This window comes from Coptis chinensis, unplaced genomic scaffold (genome assembly GCF_015680905.1).
Source record: "Coptis chinensis isolate HL-2020 unplaced genomic scaffold, ASM1568090v1 utg535_pilon_pilon, whole genome shotgun sequence".
In the NCBI taxonomy this organism is placed as follows: domain Eukaryota; kingdom Viridiplantae; phylum Streptophyta; class Magnoliopsida; order Ranunculales; family Ranunculaceae; genus Coptis; species Coptis chinensis.
The window spans coordinates 1,313-13,459 of record NW_028238165.1 but is presented as its reverse complement, the minus strand read 5'-3'; the positions used below and the strand labels follow the sequence as shown (position 1 = coordinate 13,459).

At 39.8% G+C, this 12,147-nt stretch overlaps 1 protein-coding gene across 1 annotated transcript; it reads right to left on the bottom strand.

The window, feature by feature from the left end:
* Window positions 1-585: 585 nt before the first annotated feature.
* Window positions 586-1,029, bottom strand: LOC147473040 (uncharacterized). The gene has a single exon (XM_086587873.1). It carries the CDS (start codon window positions 1,027-1,029, stop codon window positions 586-588), a length of 444 nt encoding a protein of 147 aa, XP_086443999.1.
* Window positions 1,030-12,147: the final 11,118 nt, after the last annotated feature.

Here is a 12,147-nt window from a genome sequence, read left to right as displayed (position 1 = left end):
AGTATTACTATGGAGTTATTTACTTTTATTGATATAGTAATTTAGTTATATGCATTTGATTCTTTGACAGACAAAATTGCCTTTATATGGGGAGTTCAATTTTCTTTCACTGTCTCTGTTTTCAAGCCCACTACATATATAGTTTAGTTTCTTTAGATTAAGAATTCAACATTAAGTTTGTTTGAAAAATTAAGTGTGTTCTTGTTTTGAAGAACTATGAAGGTTGTGTTTCTCACCGAAATGAAAGTCTTCATCTAAACTACTTAGTCCTTTCTATTAGTTGAATAACAACTGCGAATATAACATTGAGTATGTCAATTTAATTTGAGCACTCAAAGACGCATCTAAAGTCAATTTCCGAATATAACGAACATTTTGAGCAATTTGAATATTCCAATGTCTTCCCATTGATTGATTCTTCAGGCTTCAACCAATATAGAGAAAACAAAAAATCAACTGACTAGGAGGAAAAATGGGTTTAGCGCCCAGACAATCACAATTTCACAACTTATAATAGACAATAATCTATATAGTTATAGGAGAAGATGCGACAAGTTAAGATCAAGCTTTCATAAAAAATGCTACTCATGGAAGATCCGAATCCACAAGAGGAATACTAGACATCGTACTGTACTCCATGTCCTCCTCGACCACTATCTGTTCCCCATGGCTTTCTTTAAGCTCAAAGTAGAACACTGTGTACGCCTTCATACTCAGTATCTTCACCAAAATGGCGAAATTCACTGTGACACCATACGCAATCAAGATCTGAGTTGTTACCGTTTGTTGATTCTTGTTTATCATAGAGAAAAGAGTACCGGGATTATAAAGTATCATTACAACAAAGGTCAGAACAAGCCCAAAAACCTTTCTTCCTTCAACAAGTTTTTCAGCTTTTCCAAGTGCTTGCAGTCCATAACAATCTTCCAATACTGAAATCACAAGACTCAACATCCAAACTAAAGATAGGTAGAGATTAAGGAAAATAAAGAGAAGAAATAGAAGGATTCCAACCGCAACTACAATCATTGATCCCCTTCCAAGTATCAAAACAAAACATAGTGGTAGAATCAATAGAAAGAAGCCTGCAATACATAGGGAAATATAGAGCCAAGTGATCACTGGCCTAGTCCATATTTTTTTGATTCTGAAACATAGGTCCTTGAGTGTCTTGTTCTTCCCTAAGTAAGACATGTTGGGGATTATACCAATACCAATCGATTCCCCCACTACACAAATAATTTGTATTTGAACACACTTCAACTCCAGACAAATTTTAAATATCACAAACTACCTATACTAACATGCCCAACTCGCTAAACAACTATTAACAACAGATAATAATGTAAAGCAGTAAAAGCAAACCACAAAACAAAGATTTACCGTGGTTCGGCCAATGGTGCCTACTTCCACAAGAGCTAGTTCTTTATAAAGTGGGAAGGAAGATTGCAATCTCTCCTTTCAGTCTCTCACCTTACTAGATCACTCTTATCTCTTTACAGGATTGTATCTCTGTAAAGGTTATATCTCAATCTTGATAGCTTTCAAGATTGGGTTTCTCTCTCTTTGTTTTTAGTCTGGATTCCAATCCTTCTGACTTGGTTAAGTTTTTCAAAACCTTGATTTTGTTTTTATATCAAAAAATAAATTTCGCGGTTACTGTAGCGAAGCCCACAAAATTAGACACGGCGGTGCGCTTTCTTTGAGCTGGTCGCTTCTAAACACTAGAGCTATGAGCGCGGGTCACGCCTAAACACTAGAGCTATGAGCGCGGGTGCGCCTCATATGAGCGCGGGTCGCGCCCAAACACTGGAGCCATAAGTGTGCGGTCGCCTATCCGGGCCTTGGCGCGCCCGACATCTCCAACGCCGAATCAGCTCCGTTTCTCTCCAGCTCTGTTTCTCTCCTCATGTGAGGGATAACTCCAACAATCTCCCCCTCCCGAATAGTGAGGGAGGATACCTCCATGCAGTTTCCAAATCAACATGAGGAGTCTGCTACCATTCGCGCGAGCACAACAAATATCAAACTTACCTTTCGGTAAGACTTTGGTCATCATATCCGGCCCGTTCTTGTCGGTATGGATCTTCTCGATACACAAAATGCTTGTCTTCGAAAGTACTTCTCTAATCCAATGATAACGACGTTTAGGGGTGGGCAATGGGCGCAATGCGCTAGCCCGCCCTAAACATTTAAAGCCCTTCAAATATTAGGGGCGGGTTCGGCTCCCCTAAAAGTCAAAGATAGGTGGTCGGGCGGGCCTCACAAGTCTAAACCTCGAGCCGCTTACCCTACCCTAAGCCCTCTTTAAAGGCTTTAGGGCCGGGCCTATATATTTTTTCTTTTTTTTTTTACTACATCGGTTTTAAAACTCATTTATATTACAAAAATGTACAATAATCTACAAACTCAAAGTCCAACCAATCTAATAATAATCTGTATAAGTCCAAAAATTTAAAATGCACATCCACAATCTAATGAACTGAAGTACATGAGAGTTCGAATTTGTTCTTCCTTGTACTCAAACCTCACTAAAATTACATTTTAAATTGAAATACATAGACAAATAATTATATTATCATTTTAAAGGAAGAAGTAATAGATATAAAGAAGAAACATAATAGTTTTGGTTAAGGGTCATGGAAGTTGTTAAACTATTTGTAATATCATAAATTATTTCTATAATAGATTCAAACAAATATAATATTACCTTTCTTCTAATTTAAAAAGTGATTCAAGCTTTGTATATGGAAATGAAAATATTGGCTTTTGAACAAGTGATGGAGAAAGGTTTGAGATTACAAATGTCATTTTTCTGACAAAGGTTGTTTTTTGGTTTCTATGTTACAAATGTCTGCTCTGTATTTTGCTTTAATGGTGTGGAAGGAAATCTTTAGTTTTAGACTTGGCTTGGATGTGAATAAAAATATAATTTATAAGAAATAAGTGAGAAAAGAAATTGAGAATAATAAGTTATGGACTTTGACTTGATGATCAAAGGAATAAAGTCTTATTTTTTATTAGGCTAGTGCTCATTGTTCTTCATGGGTACATTAAGTTGACAAGTTTTTGTTATATAAGACAAGTTATTGGAAGTACCGCTTGGGTGTAAGTGATAAATTACAAAGGACAATGTTATTTTAATTGAAAATATTTAACAAAGAGTTGAATGATTATGGTATGTGTATTTATAGTGAAAGTGTGAAACGAGGGGCGGTTAGGGCTTGGTTAGGGTCAGCTAATGAGGGCTGAATTAGGGTCGAGCCTATGTTTTAGAATCTTAGCCCCTAGCCACCTTTTAGAGGCATTAGAGGTAGGGCCGGGCCCGTGTCCTAAACTCTGTGAGGGCTTTAGTTGTGAGGGCTTTATAGGGGGCTTAGGGGTCGGTCGGTCGGGCGGGTTAAGGGTCGTTAGGGCCAAATTCCCACCCTAACGCCGCGTGTATGTGGATCTAGAATGAAAACTCGAATTTTTGCTCAAGTGGATGGCTATTTCACATGGGAACTACAAACTGTTTTACCTTTAGCCCTAATTAGTCGAAGAACCTCTTCATCCATAGCATCTCTTTGCAACACTCGATTGGCTGCAATATACTCGCTTCGTAGTGGAGAGGGCAACACTTTTGCAACTTAGATTGCCAAGAAACTGCTCCCCTGCAAAAAGTAACCCGGATAACCTGGAGGTGGACTTCATCAGTCAACATCACTGCCATGTCTGCATCGGTGTAGCGCTTCAAGTAAGGGCTTACTTCCACCAAAGCACAAACCGCGATTTGGAAGTGCCTTTGAGATATCTCAATATCCACTTAACACCTTTCAATGCTCGGCCCGGATTTGACAAATCTGCACAACACCAACAAATAAGCAATATCCCGTCTAGTACATACCATGGCATACATCATCAACCGCCGCTGGGATGCATAAGGAATCTTTTCCATCGACTCTGCTCATGCTCACCCTTAGGACACATCTCTTTGGTCATGCGGGCCGGCCACCAAGCGGACAAACCGGTAGCCCCGGCGATCCATGTTGAATCTCTTCACCACGCATCTTCTCAATGTAGCTTTCTTGAAAGCCACAACTTCCCACTCTTTTTCGTCATGAGTGATCCGCATCCCAAGTATCTGTTTTGCTTGACCCAAATCCTTCATCTCAAAGGACTTACTCAAGTCTTTCTTGACTTGGATATCTTGTTGATGTTTGGGCCAACTATCAACATATCATCCACATACAAGAATAGCACTATGAAATCCCCATCCGAAATCTCGAACAAACAAGCGCCAATGATCGAGCGGACTTCTTGTATCCTTGCTTCGCCATAAAGGAGTCAAACTTTATGTACCACTTGTCTCGGTGCTTGCTTCAACCCATACAAGCTTTTTATCGACTTGCATACTAAGTGCTCCTTGCCTTTGACCTCAAACCCTCGGGTGGTCCATGTAGACATCTTCTTCAAGGTCTCCATGAAGAAAAGTTGTCTTAACATCTAGGCTGCTCAACCTCTAGATTCATACTTGTGGCCATACCCAATACCACCGGATAGAAGTCGCCTTCACTACGGAGAGAAAATCTCATCAAAGTCAATCCCTTTCCTTTGACCGAATCCCTTCACAACAAAGGCGAGCTTTGTGGCCTTGGGTGAGGATTGTTTCTCATGCTTGACTTTGTATATCCACTTATTTTTGAGAACTTTTTCTCCCCTGTGGGTTTCTCGACTAACTTCATAAGTGTGATTCTTATGCAAAGATTCCATCTCGTCATGCATGACCTTCAATCACTTTTCTTTGTCGTACGCTTCAAGTGCCTTTTTGATAGTACATAGGTTCTCCATCATCCGATAGTAACACGCGTCATTATGTGGTGGATACCTGGTTGAAGCTAGTCTCCTTCATCGGACCTCCTTGCCCCATCTGGCGGTGGCTCGGAGGATGCACTTCGCTTGCTCGGTGGTGGTTCATGCATCTCATCCGCATCTTCTATACCAATAGGTTCTATCCCATCATGAGCAATAGGTTCTCATCATGAGCTTCAAACTCATGGTTCTCTTGCATTCTCGATGCCTTACGCGACGTTCCACGGTAGGAAATTCTGGTTCAAATCAACAAGATCATTGGTGAAAGCATGTAGCTTCTCACCCTCCTCAAAGTCTGCTATGGTTTGGTCTTCTAAGAACACAACATCTTGACTTCGATTACCTTCTTGTTAATCGGATCATAGAGTTTGTAACCAAACTTTTCATCTCCATAACCGAGGAAAAATGCACCGCTTGGCTTTGTCATCAAGCTTGGATCTCTCATCCTTCGGAATATGCATAAATGCCCCCACACCCAAATACCCTCAGTATCCATAATCAACATCTCTGCTGACCATACTCTCTCGGATAATCACTATTCGGAGGCTTTGCGGCGGCAGGTTGATCACATGCACGGTTATGCGCATTATTCTACCCGAGCTTCTAGGTAGCTTAGAGTGAGATAGCATGCATCTCATCCTCTCTACAATGGTGCGGTTCATTCTCTCTCGCTATTCCATTCTATTGCGGTGTCTTGGGAACGGTCCGCTCATGACCGAATCCCATGACTCTGCAATACTCTTCAAATGGCCCAATGTACTCACCCCCATTATCGGCGAATACACTTCAACAACTTCCCGGTCTCTCTTTCCACCATCTTTGTGGAATTTCAAAACACGCCAAGTACTTCATCCTTGGTCTTCGACTATAGGCCCATATCTTTCTTGGACGCATCATCAATGAATGTCAAAAGTCTGAAGTAAACTCCACGGTGGGACATTACTCTCATAGGACCACATAAGTGCGTGTGCACTAGTTCAAGGACGGTGTCCTTTTACGTGAGACGGGAATCTTTGGAAAGACACCTGTGTTGCTTTCCTACCAAACGATGAAATGCGTGTATTTAAATGTGTACCTTTAATGTCCGCGACCTTTTGCTAAGCAAGAACTTCCATCCCTTTTATTCCCACGTGACCACGGTCTCGTGCCGCCAGTTCGGATGAAGCTTCTTCTTCCGCGCATTCACTTCGCTTTACACAAACTAGCCCTGTTTTGTAAAGAGAGCAAGTTTTTCTTTCCTCTCAGGCTTCTGATGGAACCTCTCGCTAGTTTCCATACCCCGCTACCAAACGAGTTTACAAAGCCATTGTCATCTAATTTCCCGGCCGAAATTAGGCTTAGTCGTATGTCGGGGGACATGTCTTACATCCTTGAGTGTCAAGGTGTAGCCCGACATTGGTTTCTACATGAACATCTCCAATGCCTATAATCTTGAGACTCCACTATTACCCATCCTTACTTCACCATATTCACCACAATTTGTAGGTAGTGAAGAATCCCGATCTGCGATTATAGGCGTGATAGGATGCTCTATCACCTATCACCCACGCTGTATCGACATGTGGTACTAAGACGGACACACCACAATCGACCTGAATTCCCCACTAGGTCGCCGACTAGTGCGGTAGTATCTCTGCTGTGTTTCCGTTCCTCTGCACCATGTCTTCATGTACACGGTTATTCTTCTCATCCCTCTTCGTTGTTACGCACTCATATCTCGGAAGTGGCCTTTGGTGGCACAATAGTAACATTGCCTCTGCCTTAGGAGTTCTAGCTTCACCCCCTAGATTTATACGTCATCACCTCTAGAGCGAGATGGTTTTCTGTTTTCGACCTCTCCCCGTTTCTCGTGAAAAGGATCTCTCGTGAGAGGAGCTGCTTCTTGCACTCCTTCTAGTCTCCTCATTCAACAAAGACGTGGTAGCCATCTCCATGGTAACAATTCCATCCTTGGCTGCTCCATGTAGAGAAACTGCTAATGTCTCCCAACTTTCGGGTAGAGAGCCTAATAGAAACAAAGCCTCAATTTCGTCTCCCAAATTGATCTTCATCAAATGCATCTGATTGATGATATTATGTACTTCATTTAGATGCTTTCGGACATTGAAGAACCTTCTTGGCAAACGTGTTTTGCAAACTTCTTAACGACTAGCACTTTGTTTCCACCCGACTTCCTCTCATAAAGGTCTTCGAGTTTCTTCCGGTGGGATCAAGGTCTGTAGTCTCTTAAGGACACATGGTGAAAGACACCGCCGTCAATCCATTTGTCGAATGTATCCATGGCACTTCGTCAAGCTTTTTCCACTTTCGGCCTCGTGATCTTTTCTCGGTTTTACTCCCTCATTCTCAATGGGAAGTGCTAAGTCCTTGCAGTATAGCAAGTCTTCCATCTTGGCTTTCCAGATGGTGTAGTTCTTCCTATTCAGACTCATCATGCGAATGTTCACGGAATGGTCCATCTCTACAAGTTATTTAACCTCAAATCTTCTCTCAGGAATTTAAATCAAACACCTTCCTCGACCAAGATTCGGATAACACCCTAGGCTATTCTAACCAAGGCTCTGATACCATTTGTTGGGGATTATACCAATACCAATCAATTCCCCCACTACACAGATAACTTGTATTTGAACACACTTCAACTCCAGACAAATTCTAAATATCACAAACTACTTATACTAACATGCCCAACTCGCTAAACAACTATTAACAACAGATAATAATGTAAAGCAGTAAAAGCAAACCACAAAACAAAGATTTACCGTGGTTCGGCCAATGGTGCCTACTTCCACAAGAGCTAGTTATTTATAAAGTGGGAAGGAAGATTACAATCTCTCCTTTCAGTCTCTCACCTTACTAAATCACTCTTATCTCTTTACAGGGTTGTATCTCTGTAAAGGTTATCTCTCAATCTTGATAGCTTTCAAGATTGGGTTTCTCTCTCTTTGTTTTTAGTCTGGATTCCAATCCTTCTGACTTGGTTAGGTTTTTCAAAACCTTGATTTTGTTTTTATATCAAAAAACAAATTTCATTCTTATGTGAAAGCCCACAAAATTAGACACGAGCGGGTGCGCTTTTTTGGCGCTGGTCGTGCCTAAACACTTTGAGCTATGGCGGTCGGCAAAACACCGGAGCCATGGCCTGAGTCGCCCATCCGAAAGCTTGGCGCTTTCTCGACATCTCTAACGAATCAATCGACTCTGTTCTCTCGAAATTGTTTCTCTCCTCATGTGAGGGATAACTCCAACAAGACATGGCTGATACATAAATCGTAGCCACAATAGAAAACAATGAGACCACTGTCATGAGGAGCAAGAAAACCATTTCTACTATGATAAGAAGAATGACGTCTTCTTTGATTTTGAATAGTAGTTTGAGGTATTCGCGGCTTTTAGGATCCATGCTAACGAAGGGGAGTACTTTCGTTAACAAATCATTGGAGAGGTACTTGAAGGAGGTAATGGTGGCTATGAGTAGGAGGGAGTGAAGGATCATGTTGGAAAGAATGATGAAGAGGAAGATCTTTTTATTCCTGCGAGGAAGTCTGAAGATTTCCTTTACAATTTCCATCACACCTTGAAGCTCAGAATAGTAGTTCCTAGCTATTTTTCTTGATATCTCTTTAATTATTATGTCAGTGCATGGTCACTGAATGAAGCCTGTTGGTATTTATATATGCTTCACATATTTATGGGTGAAGAAGCATACTAATTCAAGAGTAATATTAGTCATACAGATCATCTCATTGTTGACCATGCATATTGAAATGTATAATTCTATCTATGACTTTTATTTGGTAAAGTCCTCAAAGACTTGTTTGAGACTTTAAGCTACGAACCTTCATAGCAATTTAACATTTAAACAATCCGTCAAAGCTAAGTTTTTTCAGAATTGATCCTGCTCTCATCTATTTAACAAATTCTCCGCGTCCTGTTTTTTAACATTTCTAAACTCGTCAAGTTTGCTTCCAAGTTTGGGTCATCGATCACTGGTGATGCATTTGTATTTCCAGGATATAGTATCAGCTCTGATCTGCAAACTGCCGGTTGTGCAACCTCATCTTAATTAGTTGAATAATGTTGCACACAACCCCGGCACATGTACTAATAATTCCCCAGGCACATCCTGGTGTTTCTCTGTAATATATCGTTAAATTATTTCAATTAATTTATTTATTTACTAAAACAAAAATTTATTAGCTTAAGTGTTATTTTAGTTTTGGGCTTGTAGTAGTAGTTTAAATTGTTGGGCTTATACGTAGTAGGCCTAAACTTGTTAGACTAGTTGAACTCAAATTAGTTGAGTCGTGTAATCAAATTAGTTGAGTCGTTGCACAAGTATTTGTTGAGAAAAGAGGTTAAAACTCAGCAGAAATTGTATGATAAAGCTGATAGAGATATCAGAGTCGAGGAAGGATTAAAGATAGCTAGTGCTCAAGCAGTGTTGCAAGTCACTGATGCAGGAAGAAGAGATAAAGATAGTACTGATCGATATGAAAGTCGAGATTCTTCGAGGTCAGATCATAAAAAACCTCAGGAGCAGTACGCAAACAGAAATAATCAGCCGCAACAAAGAAGAAAGTTTGAGAAAACACTGAAGGAGGAATTAGATCCGAGTAATTTCATAGCTCTCAATTCAACACGTAGTAGGCAAAGAAGTTTCACTAAGAACAACAATCAAGAATCTAAACGAGAATAAGAACAAAGATCGAAATGATTTTTTTTTTATTGATTGATAACAATGGTTACAAGTTTTCTATCTTTCTCTCTCTCTCTGCTCTGGTTTTGTTGGTTTTTCTCTAATGAATTCGGAATGAATCTTTTCTTCCTCCTTTCAGTCTTTATATAGTGCTGTGATTGTAGCTTTATCCAATCATTTAATGTCACGTGTCCATTCTCTTCTTCTTCCTCCTTTTCCCGCCTTAAACCTGCAACAGCAAACTATAGTGCGAAATATCGAATTGCAATATTTGGGCTGGAATATCGGGGTGACGATATTTGCCCACGACATCACCCTCTCTCGAAACTTTCAAATTTCAACTACGAAAAATTTGAATGTTTCGAGAAATAGAACAACTTTACCAATTTCAAAATTCAAAAAATCAAGTGGTTACAGCTGGAAACAGACCAGTTGCATCAAAATTATAAAAGCTTTATTTCGCTTTCTTTCTCTTCACTTATTTGCGAAAAAGCTTGAGAGAAAAAACCCAAACCCCACCACCATTAACATCACCTGGAAAGCTTAATATTGGTTGTATTTGTTGTCATCGTCACCAAATCTTTCTGTACATTTATCAGGTTAGTAAAAAGAGTACCTTAACAAGCTACACACTAATTATCGTTGTCTTTAAACATGTTGAATAATCTCACCTATCTCTCTTTCCAAATTATTATACTTAGGGCTTAAGCTTTGAGTACTCACATGTTATCTGTGTATCTCTATACTAATTAGACCTTGAATTATAATTTTTGACAGTATGGCTAGGAGAAAAACTTGTGTTAACTTTATACGCACCCTCTCAAAAAAATCCTGGCTTCGACGTCAAGAACGTATGCATTTGAGACACAGTTAGTTTTTCACCTCGAATCCCGACATTATCATCCAGAGACCTCGATACGTGCTTAATGAATAATATATTATACAATTATACTAAATATAGTGATAATAGCTCAGATAAAGGATATAATTCTAATAAAAAATTTATTGTTTCTAGTGATACCGACATGTCGAACGAAAGTATTGAATCTGCAACTCGAATCATCTCGTCTTCCAAGGCTTCGTCATCACAAAGAACTGAGACTGACGAACCAGAGTGGCATCCAACGCATTTGGCTGATGGCTTAGCTTGCCATCCTTTTGAGACTGTGAGCTCGATGTATGAGCGCGAAGTTATGAACGATAATAGCATATGGAGTAGTGGCTTGAACCCTTGTTTTCCAAAAAGACCCAACTTAGACATAGTTAAAGCTACTTACCAGATACCAGACACTTTCCATCTTCGACATTACACTAGAAGTAGTAGAGGAACTAGATGCCAAAGTGGCGATCCTCAAACAACCATTATTACTGTTGGGCAAGTAGCTGCTGGTTTGCGCCTTCCCTTATCTAATTACCTCGATCGAGAGGTACTGAACTATCTGACCATCTCTCCTGGCCAAGGAACAGGCAATTTTTGGAGACTGCTGCACATTTGTAATTACTTTAATTCTCACCTTACATCCAATGTATGGAGATCCCAAAGAATCCGTCTTATCGACATTCAAAAACATTATACCTTTGTCGAACGTATGGAAAAGAATAAAAACGGCATATCAGAGCCTAGTGGCTATTTTTATCCCAAAAAATGAATCAACCACGTAGGCATCATAAGGATAAATCGAGATAGTGATTTCAGATGGCCATTATACCCTATCATTATATCTGGGCAATCTGCTTCGATCGTTGTTTCATCCTTAGCACATCATGTCTTTAACATTAGAGGTACGTTATTTTACGACACCCCGTCCCTTGAACCCTTCTTTCAATTCTCTATCTCGGACACGCTTATCCTGACCGGGTCTACCATTGTGACCTTGTTTTGTTTCAAAAACCAAAACTCGATGAGAAAGTCTTGGAGAATCCACTAGAGTAATGGAGCTTAAAAAGGCACTAATAAAGAAATCATTGCTCAAACCGGTCTTACGATAAATATGGCAATCCAAAATGAATATTGATCTTCCGATAGCATCGATAATTATGTCGCTCCTCTATATTTCCTAAAAGCACCGGCCCTTCGAGGTCAAGATCCTTTACCTCCCTAACTGTTATGCCATGCAAAACTATTCCATGTCCTTTTACAACCTTGTTCATCCGAAAAAGTATTAAGAAAAACTTTTGATTCCATTTGAATTTCCTGCTAACACTCCTCGATGTTATTTTGATTATATGCTAAATGGTTTTAAAATGATGAAGATCTTTTTCCCAAAATCAAATAAGAGATTCCCGATTTCTATAATTATCCACTTTTGCAAGATGTATTTGATCATTACTGCTTATTGTACACAGATATGGGCTCTCGTATTCCTCATGTTCAAGACAAATCAACCAAACACCTAAAAAGGTTTCTGCAAAAAACAACAATTGGTAGCTCCTCCCAGGCTCCTACCTTTTCGCAAGAACAACCTATCGATACCAGTCTTCATCAAAAGAAAATAAAAAAGAATTCGGTTCCTCGATGCATCACGAACCTCGAAGGTACCAAAACTGCCAAAACTACCACCATCGAAATAGTTATCCCCAGTACTGCCAAAAGTCAT

Bases quoted from the DNA above. Each gene is read 5' to 3' on its own strand.
- LOC147473040 (XM_086587873.1), bottom strand. From the start codon at position 1,029: ATGATTGTAGTTGCGGTTGGAATCCTTCTATTTCTTCTCTTTATTTTC.